At 45.2% G+C, this 23,235-nt stretch overlaps 1 protein-coding gene across 2 annotated transcripts; it reads left to right on the top strand.

The window, feature by feature from the left end:
* Window positions 1-5,562: 5,562 nt before the first annotated feature.
* On the top strand, window positions 5,563-17,475 carry Ccdc32 (coiled-coil domain containing 32). 2 transcript variants are annotated; one of them, XM_036184902.1, is made up of 4 exons: window positions 5,563-5,626; window positions 8,315-8,570; window positions 12,945-13,101; window positions 16,536-17,475. In XM_036184902.1, the coding sequence occupies exons 2-4, from the start codon at window positions 8,327-8,329 to the stop codon at window positions 16,672-16,674; spliced, it is 540 nt and encodes a 179-aa protein (XP_036040795.1). In that variant the 5' UTR covers window positions 5,563-5,626; window positions 8,315-8,326; the 3' UTR covers window positions 16,675-17,475. The 2 variants fall into 2 exon arrangements, with proteins under 2 accessions (XP_036040795.1, XP_036040794.1); XM_036184901.1 differs by having other exon boundaries at window positions 5,563-5,635.
* The last annotated feature ends 5,760 nt before the right edge of the window (window positions 17,476-23,235 follow it).

Genomic DNA, 23,235 nt, shown 5'->3' with positions numbered 1-23,235 from the left:
TAAAGTTATTATATCCACATCTATATATTTGTATTACACACACACATACACACACACCCCAAAAGCAATATTTTTCACACCTGTCCTTCCTACTAACCATACCAAAAGAACTAGAACTAGAGATTTCCCATTTGATTTCCATAAACTCTTATCCAGAACAGCTTGCACATTAAAACCTCAAATGGACCAAAAATGCATTGCCAGGGACTTCTGTGTGTATATGTGTGTGCTGGTTACATGCAATTGTATATGTGAGTGTTTATGGAAGTAAGAGAGGAACCTCAGGTGTCCTTTCTCTGGTGTTACCCATCTTGTTTTTTAGAGACAGTCTCTATCTTAGTTAGGATTTTCTATTGCTGTGAAGAGACACCATGACCACAGCAATTCTTTCAAAGGAAAACATTTAATTGAGGTGGTAGCTTACAGTTTCAGAGGTTCAGTCCATTATCATCACGATGGGGAGCATGGCAGTGAGCAGACCGTGGTGCTGGAGCTGAAAATGCTACATCTTACAGGCAATGGGAAGTCAATTAAATGTCACACTGAGGGAAGCTTGAGCAAAAGAGACCTCCGAGAGCTCACCCCTACAGTGACACACTTCTTTCAAGCCACCACAGTCTCTCACTGAAATTACAAACACACACTGCAATGCCCACCTTCTTTATGTGGGTTCTGGGGATCAAGCTCAGGTCTGTGTCACATGGCAAGCACTTTACCAGCTGAGCTAGCTCATCAGCCTGCCACAGGTCTTAAATGCAAAATGCTGAAATCCGTGTTGGCTACACTTCATCAGGGAGGAAATTACTGAAAGGACATTGGTGCCTCTTAAGACTCATAAAAGAGCTAAAGAATAGACTCAGCAAAGAGAGCAAACCAAAGGAAGCACAGGCCTCTGGAAAGTAGGCGTTGCTGGAGAAGAAGCCAGTTGGACTTCTTCCCACAGCCTTCTTATCCCTTGAAAAGTCTCTAAATGCCTCAACCTCTTTGTGTCCCTATCCCAAGATCCAGAATCCTACAAGGGAGCCTTCCTTCCGCCAAGGAGGAACTAGGTCTGTCTTTATTTACAGAGTGCCTGTAACTAGACTAGAATCCTGTTTAGTCTTCACAGTGAGATTCCTCCAAATAGGGAGACATTTGGATGCTAGCGTCTAAAAACTGAACAACTGTCTAGTCCAATTCAAGAATGTGAGCATGACCTTTTTCATGAGCATTTATGATATAAAATATTAATGTTGGTTTAGACTATTCTTACCTTATATATTAGCATTCTGGAGAGGATCAAGAGGAGCTTTTTAGCTAAATTCTTCATTATATTGAAAGTCCCACAAAGGCAGGCATTGTAATGAATGCTCTAGCACTTGGGAGGTGGACGTGGGAGGGTCAGAAGTTTTAGGTCATCTTTGACTACAGGGTGAGTTCAAAGCTAGCCTAAACAAAGGGTTCATCAAACCAAGTGAAGGACTGAAGTTGTTAGTCTTACTCCAGAGCAGACTGAGGTATCTGAAGCTACAGAAGTCCTCATGGTGAAATGCCAGATTCCTAATCAACTGCTTTTTTAAAAGAGGTTGAACTTTTCTCTGGTTATGGGTAATTTAGAACAGAATTGTCTCAAAAGGAAAACACTATCTCTTGAATGAGTGGTCTTACTGGCTAGAGAGATGGCTCAGCAGCTAAGAGCACTGGCTGCTCTTCCAGAGGTCCTGAGTTCAATTCCCAGCAACCACATGGTAGTTCACAGCCATCTATAATGAGATCTGGTGCCCTCTTCTGGCCTGCAGGCATACATGTGGACAGAACACTCATACATTAAAAAAAGGAAAAAAGAATTTTACAATGAGGACTGGGAGTATTGGTGTATGCCTTTCAACACAGCACTAAGGAGGTGGTGGATCCGTTTGAGCTCAGCTTGATCTACATAGAGACTTCCAGACAAGCCAGGGACGCACACTAAGACAAAAGAGAGAGACAGAGACAGACAGAGAAGGACAGAGAGAGAAGGGAGAGGCAGACACAGGTGGAGAGAAACAGAGAGAGACAGCAAGAGGAAAGGGAAGAAACTTACAATGAGGGTAACGTTTTATCCAAAGAAAATTATACATAAGCAGGCTTTTTGCTTCCAAGAGTTTGTACAGACTCAGCTTGACCTGATCACAGCCATCTTGAGTCATAATCACGATTGCCTCTGAGTAACCTTAGTTGGCTTTCCCTGAATTGTTTCCCAGTACATTGTAAGTACACTATATGGTATGTGGAGCTTTATAGCTGGATCTCAGCACAATCAATGCCTGATGTTCTTGATATTGGGTTAGCTCAAGAAGGTATATTCTACCTTGAAGTCACTTTTGCTTTTACCAGAATATAAACTTTCTTCTGGCTGAAATTACAGGGATCTCTCATTGCTCTTGTTGCCAGACAGGACCACACTTCCATCAGCAAGTCCTTTGAACTCTATACAATCTGGGGTCTTTCTGCCTCTTTCTTTCTTCTGTCTCATATGACCTGGAGCCTGTTTTTCATGCTGGTTTGTTCTGGAACAGAGTTTGGACAATTAACAAAGTAATCCAATTAAAACACTTAGATTAGTGCTTAGTAAAATTGTTGGATGTAAAAACAAATCAAAATCTTATTCTGCCACTCTTCTTGACTTTTAAATAGGAATTTGCACTTCAGGCTGATAGTCACATGATTTATGTGGAAGGCTTGAGAAGCACTAATTGAGAAGAACAGCATTCCTTGTACTTTATGGATATCTAGCACCTTCCAAATACATTTAAAAAATTTAGTATAGTTGAGTTTTTGTGGTATTGGAAATCAAACCCAGTATTTTGCACATACTGAACAAATGCTCTAACACTACACTATACCCCCAGACCTTGTCCCCTTCTTTTGAGTGGAGAAACTTCTGACATTACATTATTGCCTCCAAGAGGTAGAAGCCACAAACTGGCTATGATGGTTCCTTTTGACTGCCAACCTTATTCAATCGAGACACACCCCAGAGATTTGTTTTTACTAACCTAGCATCTCACGAACTAATTAGTCTGTACTAGTCTAGCACACTTCTGGTTATGTCAGTGAAGGCATTTCTGGGGAGGGGGTTGATATGTGGTACAGAACAGAGGTAAAGACACACCTGCTCAAGATAGAATAGAAATAAAAAAAGAAAGAAGCCTGAACCATCACCAATGGACACTAGGGTCCAGCACATGAATCAGATTTGAAGGACTTGAATGACCTGGTAGTGTTCTTTTCTTTCTTTCTTTCTTTCTTTTTTTTTTTTTTTTTTTTTTTTTTGGTTTTTCGAGACAGGGTTTCTCTGTGTAGCTTTGCGCCTTTCCTGGATCTCGATTGGTAGACCAGGCTGGCCTCGAACTCACAAAGATCTGCCTGCCTCTGCCTCCCGAGTGCTGGGATTAAAGGCGTGCGCCACCACCGCCGGGCAACCTGGTAGTGTTCTTAATTGTTAACTTGTGAATGTAAATTTAAGAAAGTATACTTTTTCAGCAACTGGGTTATTCACAGCTACTGTTTAAAGGCATCTCATCTTGGCATCCAGACATCTGAGAGACCAAATAGGAAATCAAGAATGTGTTTGGAAGCCAGTTAGCAGTGGCACATGCCTTTAATCTCAGCACTTGTGAGGCAGAGGCAGGTGGATCTTTGAATTCGTGGCCAGCCTGGTCTACAGAGAGAGTTTCAGGACACTCAGGGCTACACAGATAAACCCTGTCTCAAAAAACAAAACAAAACAAGACTGGCCGGGCAGTGGTAGTGCATGCCTGTAATCCCAGCACTCGGGAGGCAGAGGCAGGTGGATCTCTGTCAGTTCGAGTCCAGCCTGGTCTACAGAGCTAGTCCAGGACAGGCTCCAAAGCTACAGAGAAACCCTGTCTCGGAAAAAAAAAAAAAAAAAAGACTGTTTTTGGTGAGCATTTGATCAGTGTAAAGAGTGTGTGTGACTCATGAAGACTTGGCACATCTTAGTAAAACACTGGGAACTCTATTCCCATGCCCCTTTCTGTGAACCAGATCGAACCAGATCTCTTTTATTCTGTGAGTAAACACTGCCACAGTCTTCACTGTTGCTTACTTTGTTGTTTTCAGTCTCTTTGTTTTCCACTTCCTTCGGTCCGTCGTCTAAGAATGCTCACAGATGTGAGCACCAGTGTTCTGTGCTGGCATCTGCACATGGTTGTAGTTTGCTGTTACCTTTGCCATAACAATGGGACTTGGCCACATCTCAAGACAATGTCCTCTGCCAAGCTGCTGTGCTGATGACTGGCTGATGCGCTTCATCACGTCTCTTTTTGTGATAGAGTAACAGCCTTAGAACCGGGAATAATGGGGCTCAGCTGTTAAGAGTGCTTGCTGCTCTTTTGGAGGACCAGGTTCAAGTCCCAGCATCTCCATCAGAAGTCTCCCAACCACTTGTAACTCCAGCTCCAGGACTTCCAACATCCTCTTCTGACTTCTACAGACACCAAATGGAAGATACACACATAAATGCATTTTTAAAAAGTCATTTGGAACAAGGAATAACCAAAGGAAAGTGTTGATAATCTTTGGAGGATTGTAAGATAATTTTACTTTTAGATGGGATCTTTCCTTGTAGTTCAGGTTGAACCTGGAACTAACTACATACTTCATGCTGGCCTTGAACTCCTCCTGCTTCAGCTCTAGAATTACAGGCATGCACCACCACACCTGGCTGTTGCAGGTGTTATAAAAACTGTTTCTCTCTGGCTTTCTTTCTCCCTCCCTCTCTCCCTCTCCTTTTCCTCATCTCTCTCCCCACACGACCCTCATCCTTCATAACTCTTTGGTGACATTTGTAAATCTGTTTGTCTCTCTGGTGGACCACCTCCTACACTAAGCTGTAAGGAGCTTTGGGGCTCATACTCACTCTTGTGTGTCCTGAATTCACACTTAGAATACCTATAGCAGAGTAGGAGCTTGGTATGTTTCAACTAAATGAATAAAGGAACGTCTCAGAAGTTGGCAAATGAGGCCCTGATGTCCTGTGCCACTGACATGCTCTAATTTGGGGTAGTCGAGGGGGTAAAGGCAACACAAATATTCAGAGAATTGTCTGGGAGGTAATTGATACACGGCTTACTGCCCCCAAATCTGTATTTTTACCCAAGATTGGGAAATACACTGGACAACAGACCAGGCAATGACAGGTGGAAAGGGCTGCACCTAGAGCCTCGGCGCCTCGAGAACCATCTAGACATAGAAGACACGCAGGCACCTTCTTTCCGAGGGTCTTTAGAAATCAAGATCTCTCGGACCAAGAAAAGTCTAGAAAACTGGCTTCACTATCCGAGTCGGGGACGGCTGGGTGGAAAGTTGGAACTCTGGGACCTGCTAAGAATCAGTCGGGTCTTGGAGAGGAAACTCTGGATGAGCGATTCCACCGTTCCCTGGCAACTACTAGTTCCGCCCACTGACTGCCCGCCTCTGGGCGTCACTAACTCTATTCTACCAATCAACTCACAGGATGCCAAAAAATCAGGCATCAATTGGAGGGCTCCTGAGCTCCGTCATTCAGAGACTCCGCCCCTCACGGCTTCTTCCTGACTGCCAGCAATAGACCTGAGCCGGGCGTTTGGAGACTGCTGGGCAGGTGATTGCGGTAGGTGGGGGGCCACGGTCCAGTGTTTAGCATCCTCTCCTATGGCCTGACCCCGGAACACAACTGAGGGTATCGGTGACCAGATCATCAAGGCCAGTCAATTCTTGAGGCCGGGTGACTGAGGCCTGGGATCTGGACACACGGTTTCCTCCACTGTTCTGGATGTTCTGGGGTCAGGGACACGTGGGCTCCCGGGTGAGAACAGACTTGGGGCTTGGGTGTGTTCAGAAGACTTCGATGGAGAATCTAAGGACTCCCGTGACACATCTGTTCCTCTGACTTTGGGCCCTCGCGCTGTCTGGACTGTCTGCTGGAATTTTTCAGACTTTGCCCTCGTCAGCTTTCCTGATCTTTAAAAGCTCTCTTACAAGCAGGAGCCGACCTATTCTATAAACCTAGATGGTTATGGAAATCCTAGGCTCTGCGCATAGCCAGTCTCATGGATATCAGCGTGGGCGGCTTTCAGTGCGTTTCCCAAGCAGGCAGCATGTTGATGCTGGGTAAAAATAAGGATTTTGGAAGCAAAACATGATATACCAGCAATGCAGCTTTGAGCAAACTACTCATTTGATCTTGTTATTTCTTCTTCCCGCTTCTTCCCGGTCTTTTTCCTGCTCCTCTTCCTTCTTCCTCACCAGTTCCTGGAATTCATAACCTTTCTGTCTCAGACTTATGAGTGCAGACGTCACAGATGTGCTCCACCACACCTAACTGTCTGTAAAATGATGAAAATGCCTCTCGTTCAATGTTTGTATTCAGTGCTAATTATCTGGGTGATTACACATCACATACATTTATTGAGTTATCACACTTTACCGCATAAATATGGGCAACTAATATAGTAATAAAACGTTAAGTGGTGTAAAGTATGAATGGGGATGTGGAGGAACTTGAAGGATATAGCCAGCTGCTACTGTAACGAGTGAAAGCCCTTGCATTATGATAGGTGCTCTTTGACAGACACTTTTCACCAAGCAATGTTTTTGCTGTTTTCTTATGTAAGACTGTCGGTATGCACCCCGCTGAAGACAAGCTTTAACTGACTGATGATAGAACAGCTGTATGTTAAAGAGATCTGCAAAGAACAGTGTAGCTAGCTACATGTGCATGTGGAAGCATCACAGGTATTCTTGTGTTTCTTGATATATAGAATGCAGTTCTGGGGCTGTGGTTTCTCACATTCCTGTATGGAGTCTCATCCTGTAGATGAAGGCCATCTGGAGGAACAGACTCTTCTGTCCAGCCCACTGTAAAGCCCTGGGCATCTTTAATGTGTTTCTTAGACTCCTTTACCGATTCAGGGTGTGTGTGTGTGTGTGTGTGTGTGTGTGTGTATGTGTTTTAATTTTTTTTGACACAGGGTCACATTATGAAGCCCTGACCTGGAACTTGCTATGTAGGCCAGCCTAGCGTCAGACTCACAGATGGATACAGATATCCACCTGTCTCTGCCTCTGGAGTGCTAGGATTAAGGGTGTGCACCACCACACCTGGCTATACTGTATTTTTTTTTTTTAAGTTTTGTTTTTTGTTTTTTTTTTTCCCCCGGGACAGGGTTTCTCTGTGTAGTTTTGGTACCTGTCCTGGATCTCACACTGTAGACCAGGCTGGCCTCGAATTCACAGAGATCCACCTGGCTCTGCCTCCCAAGTGCTGGGATTAAAGGTGTGTGCCACCACCACCCGGCAAGATTTATTTATTTTTATTTTATGTGTGTTTCTCCTGCCTGTATGTATGTGCACCACATGCATGCCTAATGCTCACAGAGCCAAAAGAGGGCATTGGATGCCCTGGAACTGGAGTTAAAAATGGTTGTGAGCTGCCATGTGGATGCTGAAGACCAAACTAGTTGTCTGCAGGAGTGGCCAGTGCTCTTAATCTCTGAGTCATCTCTCCAGCTCCTATACTATATCCTGTGGTGGGTATTGTGTTCCCCAAAATATTGTGTGTTCCCTGAAATAAACATATCTGGGGTCAGAGAACAGACAGCCATTAGAACAAAGCCAAAAATGGTGGCTAGAAAATGGGAAGAGTAAGCTATAGCAGAAGTTGGGTGGTGGTGGTACACACCTTTAATCCCAGCACTCGGGAGATAGAGCTAGCTGGATCTCTGAGTTCAAGGCCACTTTAGAAACAGCTAAGCATGGTAACCCATGCCTTTAATCCTAGGGAGTAGGGGCAGAAAGAGAAAAGTATATAAGGCGTGAGGACCAGGAACTAAAGAGAAAAGCATGTAGTTAAGCATAACTGGAGAAGTATTCAGGCTTTGGAGCAGCACAGTTCAGCTGAGAGCCATTGGGATGAGGACTCAGAAGCTTCCAGCCTGAGAAAAAAGGATCACCCGAGGAACTAGCAAGGTGAGATAGCCGTGGCTTGTTCTGCTTCTCTGATCTTCCAGCAATCACCCCAATAACTGGCCTCGGGTTCGAGTTTTATTAATGAGACTCTTTAAGATTCATGTTACAATATCCTTTCTCTTTCTTTCTCTCATTCATTCATTCATCCATCCATTCATTCATTCAGAGACAAAGTCTCACTGTGTATTCCTGGCTGTCCTGGAACTCACGGAGATCCGCCTGCCTCTGCCTCCCAAGCTCTGAGCCTCAGGAGTGCGCCACCACACCCAGCATTATACTGTACTGGAGCTGGCCTTCACTCACTTCAGCTTCTGTTTTGCAGCTCAGACTCCAAATGAAAATGTTTGAGAGTCTTGACTCTTCAGCTGCAAAATCTGGCCGGGACCTCTGGGCTGAAATCTGTTCTTGTCTGCCAAGTCCTGCCCAAGAAGATGTTGCCAGCAACGCTTTCTCAGACTCCTTTATGGATTCATGCCCTGCAGGTGAAGGCCATATGGATTCAGGGGACTCTGCTGTAAAGCCATCTGTAAAGCCCTGGGCTCCTTTGCATGATTCAGAAGTGTATTTAGCATCTCTAGGTAAGTTCTCTGTCTCTCTGTCTCTGTGTGCGTGTGTCTGTCTCTCTCCTTCCCTTCTCTCTCTTTCCTCTCACTGCAGCTCCTGTGTTGCTTTAGGAGGCAAGTTCTGTTACATTGTCTTTAATTTTCTATTATGTTTCTTTGTCCGTGCCACATGGGGGCCAGATGTAATTCTAGGGGATGTCTCAGGTTCTTGCCTGGAAAGGAACCCCGCTTTTTTTCTTTCTTTCTTTCTTTTGGTTTTCTGAGATGGGGTTTTTCTATGTAACAGCCTTAGCTGTCCTAGAACTTGCTTTGTAGACTAGGCTGGCCTCAAACTCATAGAGATCCACCCGCCTCCCAAGTGTTGGGATTAAAGGTGTGCACCATCATTGCCCGGCTAAAACCCTGTTTTATTAAATAGACTAATTGTGGGGATGAGAGTGTGTTGCCAGAGGGTCATTCTGTTTCTGTTAGTGATTTAAAAAAAAAAAAGATTTATTATTTAGTTGTCTGCATCTGTGTGTATATGTGGATATGCAGACATTTGGTACCCTCAGAGGCCAGAAGAGGGTGTCAAATCCCCTGGATCTGGAGTCGCAGGCAGTTTTGAGCTGCCCAACATGGTTGCTAAGAAGCAACTCCAGTCTTCTGAAAGAGCAGTAAATGTTCTCAACTGATAGCCATCTCTCCAGGCCCCTGGTGGCCACTTTAAAAACATTCCCTGAATATATTTTCAGTGCCCTGTGTTGTGGCCATAGTATAAATATCTAGAGAGATATTAAAATTAAAATTGTTTTCCCTTGCATGAGAAACTAAAATTGTTTCATGCAAGGGGAAAGAGACTGTCAGTCTAGGACAACATCACAGTCACTTTTCTATTGCTGGGAGGAAAAACATCATGACCAAGGCATCTGTAAAAGGAAAATGTTTAATTTGGGGTTAACCATTCCAGAGGTTAGAGTAAAAAGGCGTGGTGGCAGGGACAGCTGAGAGCTCACATCTTACAAGGTGGAGAGAGAGAGAGAGCAAAGCCTGCCCCCAGTGACCCATTCCTAACAAGGCCACGCCTCCTAAACTGCTCAAACAGTTCCACCAACCGGGAACTAAGTATTCAAATGTATGGGCTTGGGGGGGGGGGCGTTCTCATTCAAACACCACAGGCTGACTTTGACTGTGATATTTCTGTATTTATGCTGCTTTTCAAACCCAAGGTCTCATACACACTAGACAAACAAAAGTTCTACCTCTGAGCCATATCTCCAGGCACCCAACACCCCCACATTTTAGACAAGGTCTCATGTAGCCCAGTTTGGCTTTGAACTTACTGTGTAGTTGAGGATGACCTTGAATGCAGTTGGAAAGGTGGAAGACATGATGTGGGATCCGTGTGAAATTTGTAAGGGAGCCATGCTTGCTGTCATGGCCAAGGGGCAGAAGGGTTCTGTTTGTGGTAGACAGAACATCTGCTTCACAGTGATAAGAGGCAACAGCCTGGGAAGGAACCAGATCCTTTGACTGGTAGGTAGCACGAGACCAGGACTTATAAGAAACACACTTGGCACTGGGCAGTGGTGGTTCACCCTTTGATCCCAGCAGTCAGGAGGCAGAGGCAGGCAGATCTCTGAGCTCAAGACCAATCTGGTCTACAACGTGAGTTCCAGGACAGCCAGGGCTACACAGAGAAACCGTGTTTCAAAAAACAAACAAACAACAACAAAAACCCACTCTTGGAGATAATGATGATGATGTTGATTGGTAAATATTGGTTGGAAAGTTAAAACTCCCTGGCCTTTTCTAAAATCAGTTAAGAAACTAACTGGTAATTAAAATTTCCTTTTTAATGGGCTGGAGATATGGCTCAGAGGTTAAGAGCACCCACAGCTCTTCCAGAGGTCCTGAGTTCAATTACCAGCAACCACATGGTGGCTCACAACCATCTGTAATGAGATCTGGTGCCCTCTTCTGGTGTGCAGTCATATATGCTGTATACATAATAAATAAAAATAAATTTAAAAAAAATTTCCTTCTCGAGGAAGCTGGGAGCCTTTTTGCAGCTCAGGAAAGGATTAGGTAATAATGACATGCAGGTTTGGAGTATGCCACAGTACCTGGGTCTGCTTGCCTGTTAAAACCACACCTGCTTGGGAACCTAGCATACTCAGAAGCCCATTCTACCCAATAAGAGTACCTATCTCCATGACAACTAAGGCTAGACAATTTGAAGATTGTTTTTATTGCCAAATAAACTTGTGCCAAAAAGAATCCACTGATAAGAATAACAATTAAAAATTCAGCCAAATAAATGTTAGTTAGATACATATTATCCTTTTTTAAAAAAAGATTTATGTATTATGTATACAATGTTCTGCCTGCATATATGGCTGCAGGCCAGAAGAGGGCGCCAGATCTCATTACAGATGGTTGTGAGCCACCATGTGGTTGCTGGGAATTGAACTCAGGACCTTTGGAAGAGTAGTCAGTACTCTCAACCACTGAGCCATCTCTCCAGCCCCACATTATCCTTTTTATATCCTTAAGGATAAAGAAGCCTTAAACATTAACCTTTATCAACTTCAGGTGTTTTATGTGGGTGAGCTCTTGCTGGTGACTTACAGAAACACAAGATGTTTATTGTTTTGGTCAGTGTCTGTTAGCTGATGTAACTTTTTTAGAAATGGAAACAAGACTGCATATTATACAATTTCTGTTGGTTCTAAGATCCACATCGCCCCTCAAACAGCTATCATTTGCTTATTTGGAGCATTCTGTTCCTAGGGAGACAATGTCTACCCCTTCCTTATGGGGTCCCAACGACAAAGCTAAGTTCACCTTGGGGAACCAAGTGATTTATTGGTCTTGCTTACAGAGCATAGGTGAGGGGCTACTAACAGGAGCATGGATGACCCCAGAGCAGCTAAACCTCAAAGACTTCACCCAATATAGATGATGGCTTCCCAACAGCGGCATAGATGGCGTCCCCTCAGCCACTCCTCTCCAGCCCATGTAATGTAGCACCTCCTAAGGATGCCCACATGCAGTAGGGCAGAATAGCAGGGAGTGCAGGAAGGTGAGCCAGAATCTTAGGTGAGGGTCCATCAACTGTCTTCTGTGAAGGCTGTGGTTCTCAACCTGTGAGTCTCGACCCCTTTGGCAAGCCTCTATCTCCAGAAATATTTACTTTACGATTCATAACAGTAGCCAAATTACAGTTATGAAGAAGTGACAAAAATAATGTTAGGGTTGGGGGTCACCACAGCATGAGAAACTGCATTAAAGGGTCGCAGCATTGGGAAGGTTGAGAACCCCTGCTCTAAAGGAATGTCAACAGTGGCAGGCTGCTTTTGAGCATCTCCTGTAAGCAGGCAGCTGGGACACCCGTGCAGACTCCCACACTGCTACACAATCAGGATATTGTCTGAGAAATGTAATGTTAGGTGCTTTCGTCAGTGAGCAGGGCAGTGTACTTACTCAAAGTCAGACATGTGACACCACCGACCTTATGAAGTCACTGTGACACATGTGGCCTGTCCTTGATTAAAACATGACAAAGTACACGACTGAATTATACAGCTGAAGACTAAACTAAACAGGAAGTAATGGTGATGTCATTTCTTGTGCGCTTCAAAAGAGATCTGATAATTCAAATGCAAATAAGAGTAATTACACATCTATCCTCAGGAAGCCCTGTGGACCACTCTCAAAGGGGTTACAAGATATTCGCTTTTATTAGGCGCCAACATGCAGGCCACACATTGAGGAACTTTTAAAAATGTTGGAAGATATTTTTCTTTAATCAAGAATTGAATCCCACATAGAGATCCTAAAGGTCTCTTATTAGTACATTCCCATCAAGTCAATTTTAGCATCTAATGAACCAGTGGTCTCTCATCATTTTCTCTAATTCTCTCTCGGGAGGACTGGAAACCACTTCATGTCCTTGTAACTAGAAGAAAAGCCATTTACTCCTCAGAGACATTCCTTTCCAGGAGTTGAAAACAGGAGATAGAATACACGTGCCAAGCCAGGGAAAACAAGCATTCCTTAGAGAGACACCTGCTGGGCTGCTGTGATTTCAAAAAAAAAAACCATGCCCTTGATTTATTTATGAGCGCCTATGGCTCTTCCTTTTTCCAGGGTTAAACTTTTGCTCCACACAGTGCAGGATTAGAAAGAAGCATCTTCACTCCACTTTTTTTTTTCCTCTAGAATTTTTCCCCCCCCAGGGACTGTGGGTGTATTCATCAGTAAAAGGGCTTTTTGTTTTGGTTTTGGTTTTGGTCTGTTTGGGTGGATATTTGAGACACTGTCTCCAGTAGCCTGGATTAGCCTTGAATTTGCTGGTACAGGCTCATACTATCTATCTGTGTTAAGCTCTATTTCTTTCCTCTTCAGAGAAGAAACTAAGAAGAATCAAAGGTTTAAATGAGGAAGTAACTTCCAAGGACATGCTTCGAACTCTGGCCCAAGCTAAGAAGGAATGCTGGGATCGATTCCTCCAGGAGAAGTTAGCGTCCGAGTTTTTTGTGGATGGCCTTGATTCTGATGAGAGGTAACTGATGGACAGCTGGTTTCACTGAACATACTTTTCATTCACTAAAGAACTCAGGGAGAGTGACATCAGAGCACTGGTATCAGCTGATACTGATAGCTCTTTGAGCTGAAGTCAGCCCTTGGAAGGTTGTCCAGTTTGCCCTTAAATCAACAGTGGGTTTTTCAGATTGGCAAATATTCTCAGCTACATCCTGGCCACAGATTTAATGGAGTTGAGGATGAAGTACTGTCTTCATATTTCAGTATATGGTGCACTGGAGAAGGAAGTAATGAACCAACAGAACCATGCTTTCTTATCTCCTAATCATCATTGCTGTCAATGGCTCTGTCTTAGTAGAGCCACTCGATGTGGGTGGGTCAGCCCAGCAGTGGTGGTGCTCATTTTAATCCCAGCACTCGGGAGGCACAAGCAGGTGAATCTCTCTGAGTTTGAGACCAGCCTGGTCTACACAGCGAGTTCCAGGACAGTCAGGGCTACACAGAGAAACCTGAAAAAAAATGTGTAGATCCAGCAAATATATTTTTAAAGCATATTTTATGTGATGTCACTGCTTGGTGTTTGGAGGATGACGTATTACTTACTTTTCTTTTGCTGTGATAAGACGTCGTGACCAAGGCAACTTACAGAAGGAAGATTCCATCATGGTGGGGAAGCATGGCAGCAAGTAGGCATGGTAGCTGGAGATGGAAGCAGAGAGCTGAGGGTTTACAGCTTGAGCCACAGACAGGAAGCACAGAGAGTATGCTTGGGACGTGGGAGGCGTTGAACCCTCAAAGCTCTCCCTCAGTGGTGCATTTCTTCAGGCCAGGCCACACCTCCCAGTCCTCCCCAAACAGCATCGTTGCCTAGAGACCAAGTGTCCAAAAGTCTGAATATATGAGGCACAGTTCACTCGAACCACCACACTTCACTCCCTGGCCCCCATCGGCACATGAGTATATCACACTGCAAAATGCATTTAGTCTAACTTTGAAAGCCCCTGTGGTCTTACGATCTCAACGCTGTTTTAGAGACCCAAGTCTCTGAAACCTAAGCTAGTCTCTTAACTGTAACCCTCTGTGAAATCACTGGCCTCCTCCAGGTTCATTGGGAGACCCTGTCTCAAAGGAACAAGGTGAGAATGATAGAGCAAGACACATGTCTTCTTTTCACCTCTGAGTGTCTGCCCACGGGCTTGTGCACCTGCACACACATATACCACACATGTGCATCACACACGTACCCACAATTGAGAAAATTGGTGGGAGGAATAACAACTACAGTTTTAAGTAAAGGCCTTAGGGACTATGGCTTTAGCTCACAACACATAGTTAACATTGGTTTTGAGAGGCCCGTTGTGTCCTGTGAAGACGCTGCTGTCAGAATCAAAGCTGATGTCTGAATACAACATCATAGTCACACTTCATCTAACTTACAAAGCACTTCCCCTCGTGTTCTCTCACATTTTGAGTCAGCATACCCTCAGGCCCTTCAGAAATCAGCGTAGCATTTTAAGGGCAGCCCAACTACTCTCTGGAGGCTTACAAGATAATATGTTCATTTCTCTCTGTAAGGCACAACATAAGTGAGTTGGTTTTGTTTTTTTGTTTTGTTTTTGTTTTTTTTTTTGTGCTGAGGATCGAACCCAGGGCCTTGCGCTTGCTAGGCGAGCACTCTACCACTGTGCTAAATCTGAGAGATCATAAGTGAGTCTTAAACTTCCCCAAACAGGCAATTTGAAGCTACATAGATTCCTGATCCATTCATAATTTGGCATAATGTTCTGTCTTTGCAAAAACCTCCCCTACTCCAACACTAAGAAGACAACCTTGGCTCAGGGTGGTGGCGCAGGTCTTTAATCCCAGCACTCAGAAGACAGAGGCAGGTGGATCTCTGAGTTTGAGGCCAACCTGGACTACAGAGCGAGTTCAAGGACAGCCAGGGCTACACAGAGAAACCCTGTCTTGAAAAACAAAAAACAAAGCGCACACACACACACACACACACACACACACACACACACGCACGCACGCACGCACGCACGCACGCGCACACACACACACACACACACACACACACACACACACACACACACACACACACAGGAGCCGAAACTTTCTCTTGCATAGTTGAGAAAGAATTCCCTCTTTCTGAAGTCAGGCTTCTCTGCTCGTGGACTCACACATACAACTCAGTGAACTCCCACTTTTGTTTTGACTTTCCCTTTTCTGTGGAAATAATTTGAACAGTTCCATGAAAAGGGTGGTAGATGAAGGGTCTCTTTCACCTGATTCTCTTGAGCTGTGGGCATGAGTCAACCTACTGCTTGTTCTGACCTCTGGCACTCGGCTCTGTTCCTCTTACCTACATCTGGGAACGCTTCTGTCATTTTGCAGTGCTAAAAGTGAAAGGGTAGTTATGGGAAACCACCGGAAAACAGTGGTGTTTGCGTTTTTAACAGGCAATTATGCTTTTGTGAGGGCAGGTAGGAGACTCCTCATGTGAGAGATGCTACTGTTTAACACATAGTTCTATGTGCTTTTTGTTTGGTTGGTTGGTTGGTTGGTGGGTTAGTTGGTTAGTGATATGGTCTCATTCTGGCCTTGAACTTGTGACAGTCCTCCTGCCTCAGCCTCCTGGGTGCTGAAAACTGTGGGTGTGAGCCACCAATACCTAGCTGCTGCGTGTCATTAAAGAGCATAGCATGGTGTTCATATTATATCTATTTCTAGTTTACTGTGAATGTGTGATAACTGGAAAGTATAGGATCCTGGGTGCTTAAGGGAGGTGGAGGGAGATATGAACCTGACAACTGACAAACCACCCCCCCACCTCCCCCACCCCCTCCCACCCCACCCCACCCCGTCTACACAGGCAAATGAAAAGAGTCCTCTGGCATAGTGGCCATTCCTTGGTGGGAACATTGGATGCTCAGATGTTTCTACCTAGGGGTCTTAATCCTCCCTCCCCCAAATTACAGTTCGTACACATAAGCTCTATTAGTGTAATCAAGCCTCACACTGTCTTAGGTAGAAAAGATCTGTTTTCTGTCTCACCCATAATTTGGTTTTTATTTGTTTCATCCCCTTGACAATTTCTCGCCTTTTCAGATTGGAGGGAAAAAATAGATAAAACCGAGGCACCAGCTCTTCAGCTGTTCTCATCAAGCCTTCAGAGACCCTGCTTTGAAGGGGCTCTGGCGCTGCTTAGAGCCAAAGTGCCCACTAGGGGGTAAATGATGCTGCTGAGCTGCCAGAATGCACAGCCGTCAGAGCAGTAACACCAGTGCTCGGGTTAGCAGGGGGAAGCAGAGTTAACACCGAGTTGGCAGGGGGAAGCAGAGGAGGGAGGACATTGGTGGTGGGCAGCAGGGCAGTATTTGAGTAACCGAGCTAACCTTTTAAGTAACTGATCAGCGAGGGCTGACCTTCCTTTCTTCTGCTCTTTTCTAGCACCTTGGAACATTTCAAACGGTGGCTTCAGCCAGATAAAGTTGCCATCAGCACAGAGGAGGTCCAGTTTCTCATCCCTCCAGAGTCGCAGGCTGAGAAGCCAGAGGCCGGGGACAAGCCAGCAGCAGGAGAACAATAAATTACACACACATAAGCCAAGCAGCTGTCTGGGGCCCCCGGGGGGAAACCCTGGAGAGCTGGACAGCATGGCAGCAAAGTGAAATCCAGGGAGAGAAAATGCCCAGACTTCCAGTCCACAGAGCAAACAGCTGCTGGCCCCTGAGGACTTGCTTGGAGCTGGCTTGTGTGACTGTCTTGGATGAAGTGACTGACGCAGTGTGTGCTGGATCAGAAAGCTTGACTGAGCTCTCTTGCTGCAGGTGAGAGGTTTGCAAGGATCCAGTGAAGAACGGGGTGGAAGAGCTTGGAGACATCGAGCTCTTATATATAATGTATCAGTTAAGCGAGCCATATTTTTTTTTTCTCACTTCTGGGTCTTCATGTCTGTGTCTCAAGCATTCCATAGCTAAGTAGTCAGGAGCAAGTGTAGCCAAGGAGAGTGAAGTCAGCTTCCTTGAGTCCAAGCCCTTGTGGGGCCTTCTCACATACTCATTGTAAATAGAAGGACTCAAGGGAAATGGGCTTTTCCTTTTGATTTGTTCCTTGTGTCAAAAATGGGAAAAAAAGAAGTGTGAAATGTGGGTGTTTATGTCTGTGTAGATATATTTTCTGTTTCATGGCTTCTTCCCCAGCTTCTTTTTGTACAAAGTTCCAAATTAGACTTGTAAATATGGTTTAGTGTTTGACACAACTTTTGACTAGTTCCGAACTTGCTCTCTGCGGCAACGTTCCTGACTGAGCTTGCATTTACTCCTTGTTTATTGTGTTGTTGTTCATGTGAAGTTTGAGTTGTCCATATAAAACTTTGTCATTGGAACAACTGTGTAGTGCGGATGGTACTGTTGACCCATTGCCTCTCATATGAACTCCCAGGAGGGAGGGAAGTAAAGACAGAGGTATGCTATGGCAGGGGAGCTAGCAACCTTTGCCAGCCTCTTGTTTTTTCGTGTTTGTTAAGATTTACTTATTTGGGCCGGGCTGCATAGGCTCATACCTTTAATCCCAGCACTCAGGAGGCAGAGGCAGGCTGATCTCTGTGAGTTCAAGGCCAGCCTGGGCTACAGAGTGAGTTCCAGGAAAGGTGCAAAGCTACACAGAGAAACCCTGTCATAAAAAAAACAAAAACAAAAATAAAAAGATTTACTTATTTGGCTAGGCATGGAGGCACACAGGCTTTTAATTTCAGGACTCAGAAAGGCAGAGGAAGATCATTAACTCAAAATCTGTAAGTGTGAGGCCTGCCTGTCTACATAGCAAGTTCTAGGACAGCCAGGGCTACATAGAGAGACCCTATCTCAAAAAAGAAAAAGAAAGGATTTTCTTATTTAATTGTTTATTTATGATGATGTGTGTTTGCTTGTGTGAGTTTCTGTACACCATGTATGAGCAAGAGCCCATGGTGACCAAAAGAGGATTCAGATCCTTGGCTACCAGAGTGACAAGTGGTATTAGATGCCATGTGGGTACTGGGAACTGGACCCAGGTCCTCTGCAAGAGCAATAAATGCTCTTAACTGCTGATCTATCTCTCCAGCCATCAGTCTAGGACTGTTTTTAATACATGCTTCTGACAGTCTAAACGTTCTGTGGTAAGGTTCTGGGGTTGTGGCTGCTGGGTAACAGTGAATCCATAATGATGATGAGCCATGTGACTAAAAATCTTCAGAGAACTCTTGCTCTTTTGTTTTGTTTTGTTTTGTTTTGTTTTGTTTTTCGAAATAGGGTATTTCTGTGTAACAGTGTCCTGGAAACCCTCTTTGTAGACCAGGTTAGCCTTAAACTCACAAAAATCCACATACCTCTACCTCTTGAGTGTTGGGATTAAAAGCATGCACCACCCCCACCCTGCCACACTTGCTCATTTTAAAATCAAGTATTTGTCTTATTGCAAAGGATAGGTGCCAAATAGGTCATACCATATGCTTACTTAATGATAGAAATACTTTATAATTTCCAGATACACTCTTCTCATCCCTTTTTTATTTTCCATCAACTACCAGTATTAGCTTTATTCCTACAGCTATTGGTCAGTAGGATATATTTGACATAGAAGGTGGCCCTGGGTGGCACCTTGGGGAAGCCTGAACAGTGATGGAATCTGGCACTGAACCAGGCTGTCAGGCTGCCATCTCTGTCCGTGGGTCAGATGACAGACCTCACTGTTCCTCCAGGGCCAGCTAATGGCTTCAGCTAGATGGTGAGGATTACAAGAAAAGGGCTAAGATCTCTCTTCATCCTGTGTGATAAAAGAAAATCACTCTTCCTCAGTAATGACAGGAAGAGGAGCGGCAGGGTCCTGAGAAACCGTACCAGAGAGCAGCCGGTCCTAGCATGGAAGGACAGAGCTCTTGTACAGCAGAAAGTAGTGCTTCTGTGATCAAGGCAAAAGCTTAGCCTTTTCTTACCTTTTCCTCCTATTTTCTACCTCAGAAATAGATGTTGGGGCTGGAGAAATGGTCCACGTTAGCGCTTGCTGCTCTGCAGGGACCTGAGCTCAGTTCCTAGCAGCTACACCAGACAGCGCGCCATTGCCTGTAACTCCAACTCCAGGGGATCCAACACCCTCTTCTAGATTCCAAGGGCACCTACACACACACACACACACACACACACACACACACACACACACACACACACACACTCGGACATTTTGGTATGAGAAGGCGGAGGGCTGATTTAAAGGGAACCCTGGCAGAGGTAGGAGAGGGAGGCTCCAGATCTCCAGCCATCTTGATTAGTTCTGAGACAAATCTCCATAAAAGGGACTCCAGTGAGTTTTAGCTATGGACTCTTAGCTGCTTCAGAGGTGACAGCTTAAGTAATTACTCCTTTTTAAAAAGTGAAGCCCCGTTAACCTAAACCAAATTTTTTATGAGCTCCCAAAGCCAATGAATCTATGACTATATAGATTTATCTAGGCTCTTGAAGTGGTACTACATTTGAAACCAAGTGTTTGGGGTGCTATCTCTGTCCTGTGGCTTACTGTGTGGTCATGAATAAGTCAAATGACCTCTTTGTGTTCCAGTTCCCTTCCAGTAATTAGACTAACCATAGGAAAAATAAGATTGGCCTGAAATGCTGATCTGTTTCCTTTCACCCCGAAACCCTAGGGAGAACTTCCTCAAATTGGTGAAATGTGTGAGTTGGGAGTGCCTTATCACCCCACCTTCCTTCCTTGTGTCCTTCCTGAAACGGATCAAAAGGTAAAGCAAGGCTGTGACAGTACTCAACCTCTCAGCCACCGAGGGATAATTACCAGCCAGGGATAAGGCAGTAAGGACCTGGTATAGCCAGGGAAGGTTGCGTGGGAGCCAGGGAAGTAAGCTAAGTGACTGCCACTATTTTTTCTGGCACATGCACTCATCACCCAGGCCTTGGCAAGGTCAGTGCTGGAATGGCACAGGCTTGCATCCAGTACCTGCTCCAGAAATAGGCTCCGGACACATTCCCACAGCATAAACAAGCACTCCGCCAACGGTTGCCAAGCTGTGTTCCTTCTAGGCAGGCCTGCCTAACTGGGTGATTGCTGGAAGAGAAAAGATGCCCTGAGCCACTTCTTAGATCCTGCTTTCCCAAGTCACGGCTAACGTTTCCTTGAGACTCCTCATCCAGCATGGGCTCTGCTTCAGTTACAGGATTCAAGACAGGACAGTGCCATCGGAATCATGGCTTACAAAAGCACTGTTTGCTTGAGCCCAGCACTGGACTATTTAAGGCAGAGAGTCACTCATGTAACCAAGGTATGCTGGCCTCTGCTGTGCTCCAGGCACTGGGTGTGGTGATAAACGAAGTAAGACCGCAGCTGAAGGAAGCATTAGTGTAGGGCACTTTGGGAACACGTGCGGGGGAGAGACGAGAGCCCTAGGCCAGCTGGTGGAGGGTGTGGGAGGGACACCACTTAGGGGAGCTGGTCCAGAAGAGCCAGCAGGAGCATGGAGAAATGGAGGGTCAGGAGTAGGGGCCTACGTGTGTAAAAAGGCCTAAGGTGAAAGGGTGTCGGAAGCATCTTGAGAAAGTTGTTCAGTGGGGCTGAAGCCTAGAGAAGAAAGAAAACAACAACAAGACAAGAGAAAATAAAGCAAGGCCACATGTGAAAGCTGCATCGCCAGGGTAAGGAGTTAGGAATTGATGGTGGGGAGGCAGCACTAATGGGCCCTTTAGAGAGGGGCGGTGACAAGATCTGATCCGCATCTAGAAAGATGGCTGTGCTTCCTTGCAGGACCTGGTTAAGTGGATAGGAGATGTATCCCCTTCAGCAGGGATAAGGACATCCCCATGAGATGAAGCAAGCACAGGGCCTGTGTTTTGTTTGTTTTCTGACTGGATTCATTTTAAGTTATTTCCCTCTGTTACATGGCAAGTACAATTCTGCAAAGGGCATTTCCCAATGATGGCCGATTCCGTTATCACATCTTACAGTCACACACACCACAGGGCGACGTGTGCACTGAGATGTCGGGTCGATGTTCCTTCCCTGCCTTTGGACTTGGTGGACTTTATGTCACTGCCTTGCCGATAGAGCACCGCACAAGTAATGTGAGTCTGAGGCTGCAATAATCTGAGGTGTTCCATCTGCTTCCCCCCTCCCTCCCTCCCTCCCTTCCTCCCTTCCTCCCTCTCTCCCTCCCTGTAACTCTTTCCACTTCCCACCCCCACATTCATTCAGGTTATTTTCATTCCTGGTCTTTAATCAGGCCTACCCAACACTAAGTGGAATTAAGACAAGTGGTTTCTGCCTAACCCTGAGAAATCCATGGGCAAACCAAATGTTATGGCTTAAATCGCTAAGTCTGGGCTGGATTTTTTTACTCAGCCATAGTCAATAGATGACCGTGATTTAGGCTTCAGATGTCATATAGCTAATTTCAACTATTTTGTCTATAGCTGGTTCTAGTTTTTGTTTGTTTGTTTGTTTTGTTGTTTTTTGTTGTTGTTTTGTTGTTTTGTTTTTGTTTTGTTTTTCGAGACAGGGTTTCCCTGTGCAGCTTTGCGCCTTTTCTGGAACTCACTTGGTAGCCCAGGCTGGCCTTGAACTCACAGAGATCCACCTGCCTCTGCCTCTCAAGTGCTGGGATTACAGGCGTGTGCCACCAATGCCTGGCTTGGTTCTAGTTTATGATTACAAAATTTTAATGCACCGACTACAGTATGGGTGGAAGGAAACTTGGAGGTGGGAGCCCAGCTTGCAGCAGTTACATTAGTTTAAGAAAGCCATGGTAATGGCTTGGGGACTTTTGTTTCCACTTAGGCTGCAGAATGGTGGGAGGAAAATGTCTTCTGTATCCTAAGAAAGAGACATAGAGACATTGCCGGATAGTAGCCTCTCTCTCTCTCTCTCTCTCTCTCTCTCTCTCTCTCTCTCTCTGTTTTTCAAGACAGGGTTTCTCTGTGTTGTTTTGGTGCCTGTCCTGGATCTTGCTCTGTAGACCAGACTGGCCTCAAACTCACAGAGATCCGCCTGCCTCTGCCTCCCCAGTATTGGGATTAAAGTATGCGCCACCACCACCTGGCTTTTTTTTTTTTTTTTTTTTTTTGTATGCCACTCCATTATAGCCTTTCTTTTCTTTTTTTGGAGACAGAGTCTATCTGTTACGTAGCTCTGGCTGTCCTGGAGCTCAATATGTAGACCAGGCTGGCCTCGAACTCACAGAGCTCTACCTGGGCTCCTGTATGCTGGGATTAAAAGTGTGCATCACCTTGCCAGCAAAGGTTGTTTATGGTTTTTTGTGTGTGTGTATTTGATGCTGGAGATTGAACCTAAGGCCTTCCTCTAGTTAAACAAGTCTCTGCCAAGGAGGTATATCCTCAGCTTCAATCATAGGTTTTCTTAAACTGATCAGAAAGCTGAGATCACAAGGCGGTCACGTAAAGCTCCTCTCAAGAGCCCTAGGTACACATACATGAACATACAACTCTGGCAAAGGTGTAGCTGTCATGCAGTGGGTAAGAGGAAATCTACAACCATGTACACAAATGTGTAAAGACTATGCGTGGGTGATCAAATCCATTTAGAATAGCTTGAGATTGGCTTGGGATGGACCTCAGTGGCGTGCACTTGAGCAGCATGCACAAGGCCCTGGGTCAGATAGTCAGCACTGGAAAGAAAAAAAAGTGTGAGATGCTATTTCAGACACAGGCAGTCTATACTCACCAGCAGCCTTGTTTCAAGCCTTGTCTCCTGGGGCCCTGAGAGAAAGTAGGAATGGAGTAGAAGACAGGAGAGGGTTTCCTCCTCGGAGGCACAGCCCACAGAATTGTCCAGTGGTGGCTATAGGGAAAACAGAAATTCCTCATCCATTGTCACAATCATCTCCTATAAGTCAAAGCCTTAAGTCACTGGGGAAAGAGGCAAAAACCTCTTGCCTCAGGATAAAAGCAAGACCCATTCGTTCTCAGCAAGTACAAACTCATTAAACATAGTCAAAGATCCATTGCTCTGGGGAGCAGAGTAGAAACCACACAACACGCACACACACACACACCCCAGGAAGCTGGGTATGGTGGCTCATGCCTGTATCCTCAGCACCGGAAGGCTAGGGTGTAGACTTTGAGCTACAGAGTGAGTTCCAGGTCTCAGGCCC

The sequence above is a fragment of the Onychomys torridus genome, chromosome 4, assembly GCF_903995425.1.
Source record: "Onychomys torridus chromosome 4, mOncTor1.1, whole genome shotgun sequence".
Classification (NCBI taxonomy): domain Eukaryota; kingdom Metazoa; phylum Chordata; class Mammalia; order Rodentia; family Cricetidae; genus Onychomys; species Onychomys torridus.
The sequence above is the reverse complement of the archived record's forward strand: the minus strand, read 5'-3'. Positions and strand labels throughout refer to the sequence as shown.

What these genes read in the sequence shown, in the direction of transcription:
- Ccdc32 (XM_036184902.1), top strand. Translation starts at nt 8,327, where the DNA reads ATGAAAATGTTTGAGAGTCTTGACTCTTCAGCTGCAAAATCTGGCCGG. An exon ending in AGTGTATTTAGCATCTCTAG is followed by an intron (nt 8,571 to 12,944) that starts GTAAGTTCTCTG and finishes TTTCCTCTTCAG; the next exon opens with AGAAGAAACTAAGAAGAATC. An exon ending in GGCCTTGATTCTGATGAGAG is followed by an intron (nt 13,102 to 16,535) that starts GTAACTGATGGA and finishes GCTCTTTTCTAG; the next exon opens with CACCTTGGAACATTTCAAAC.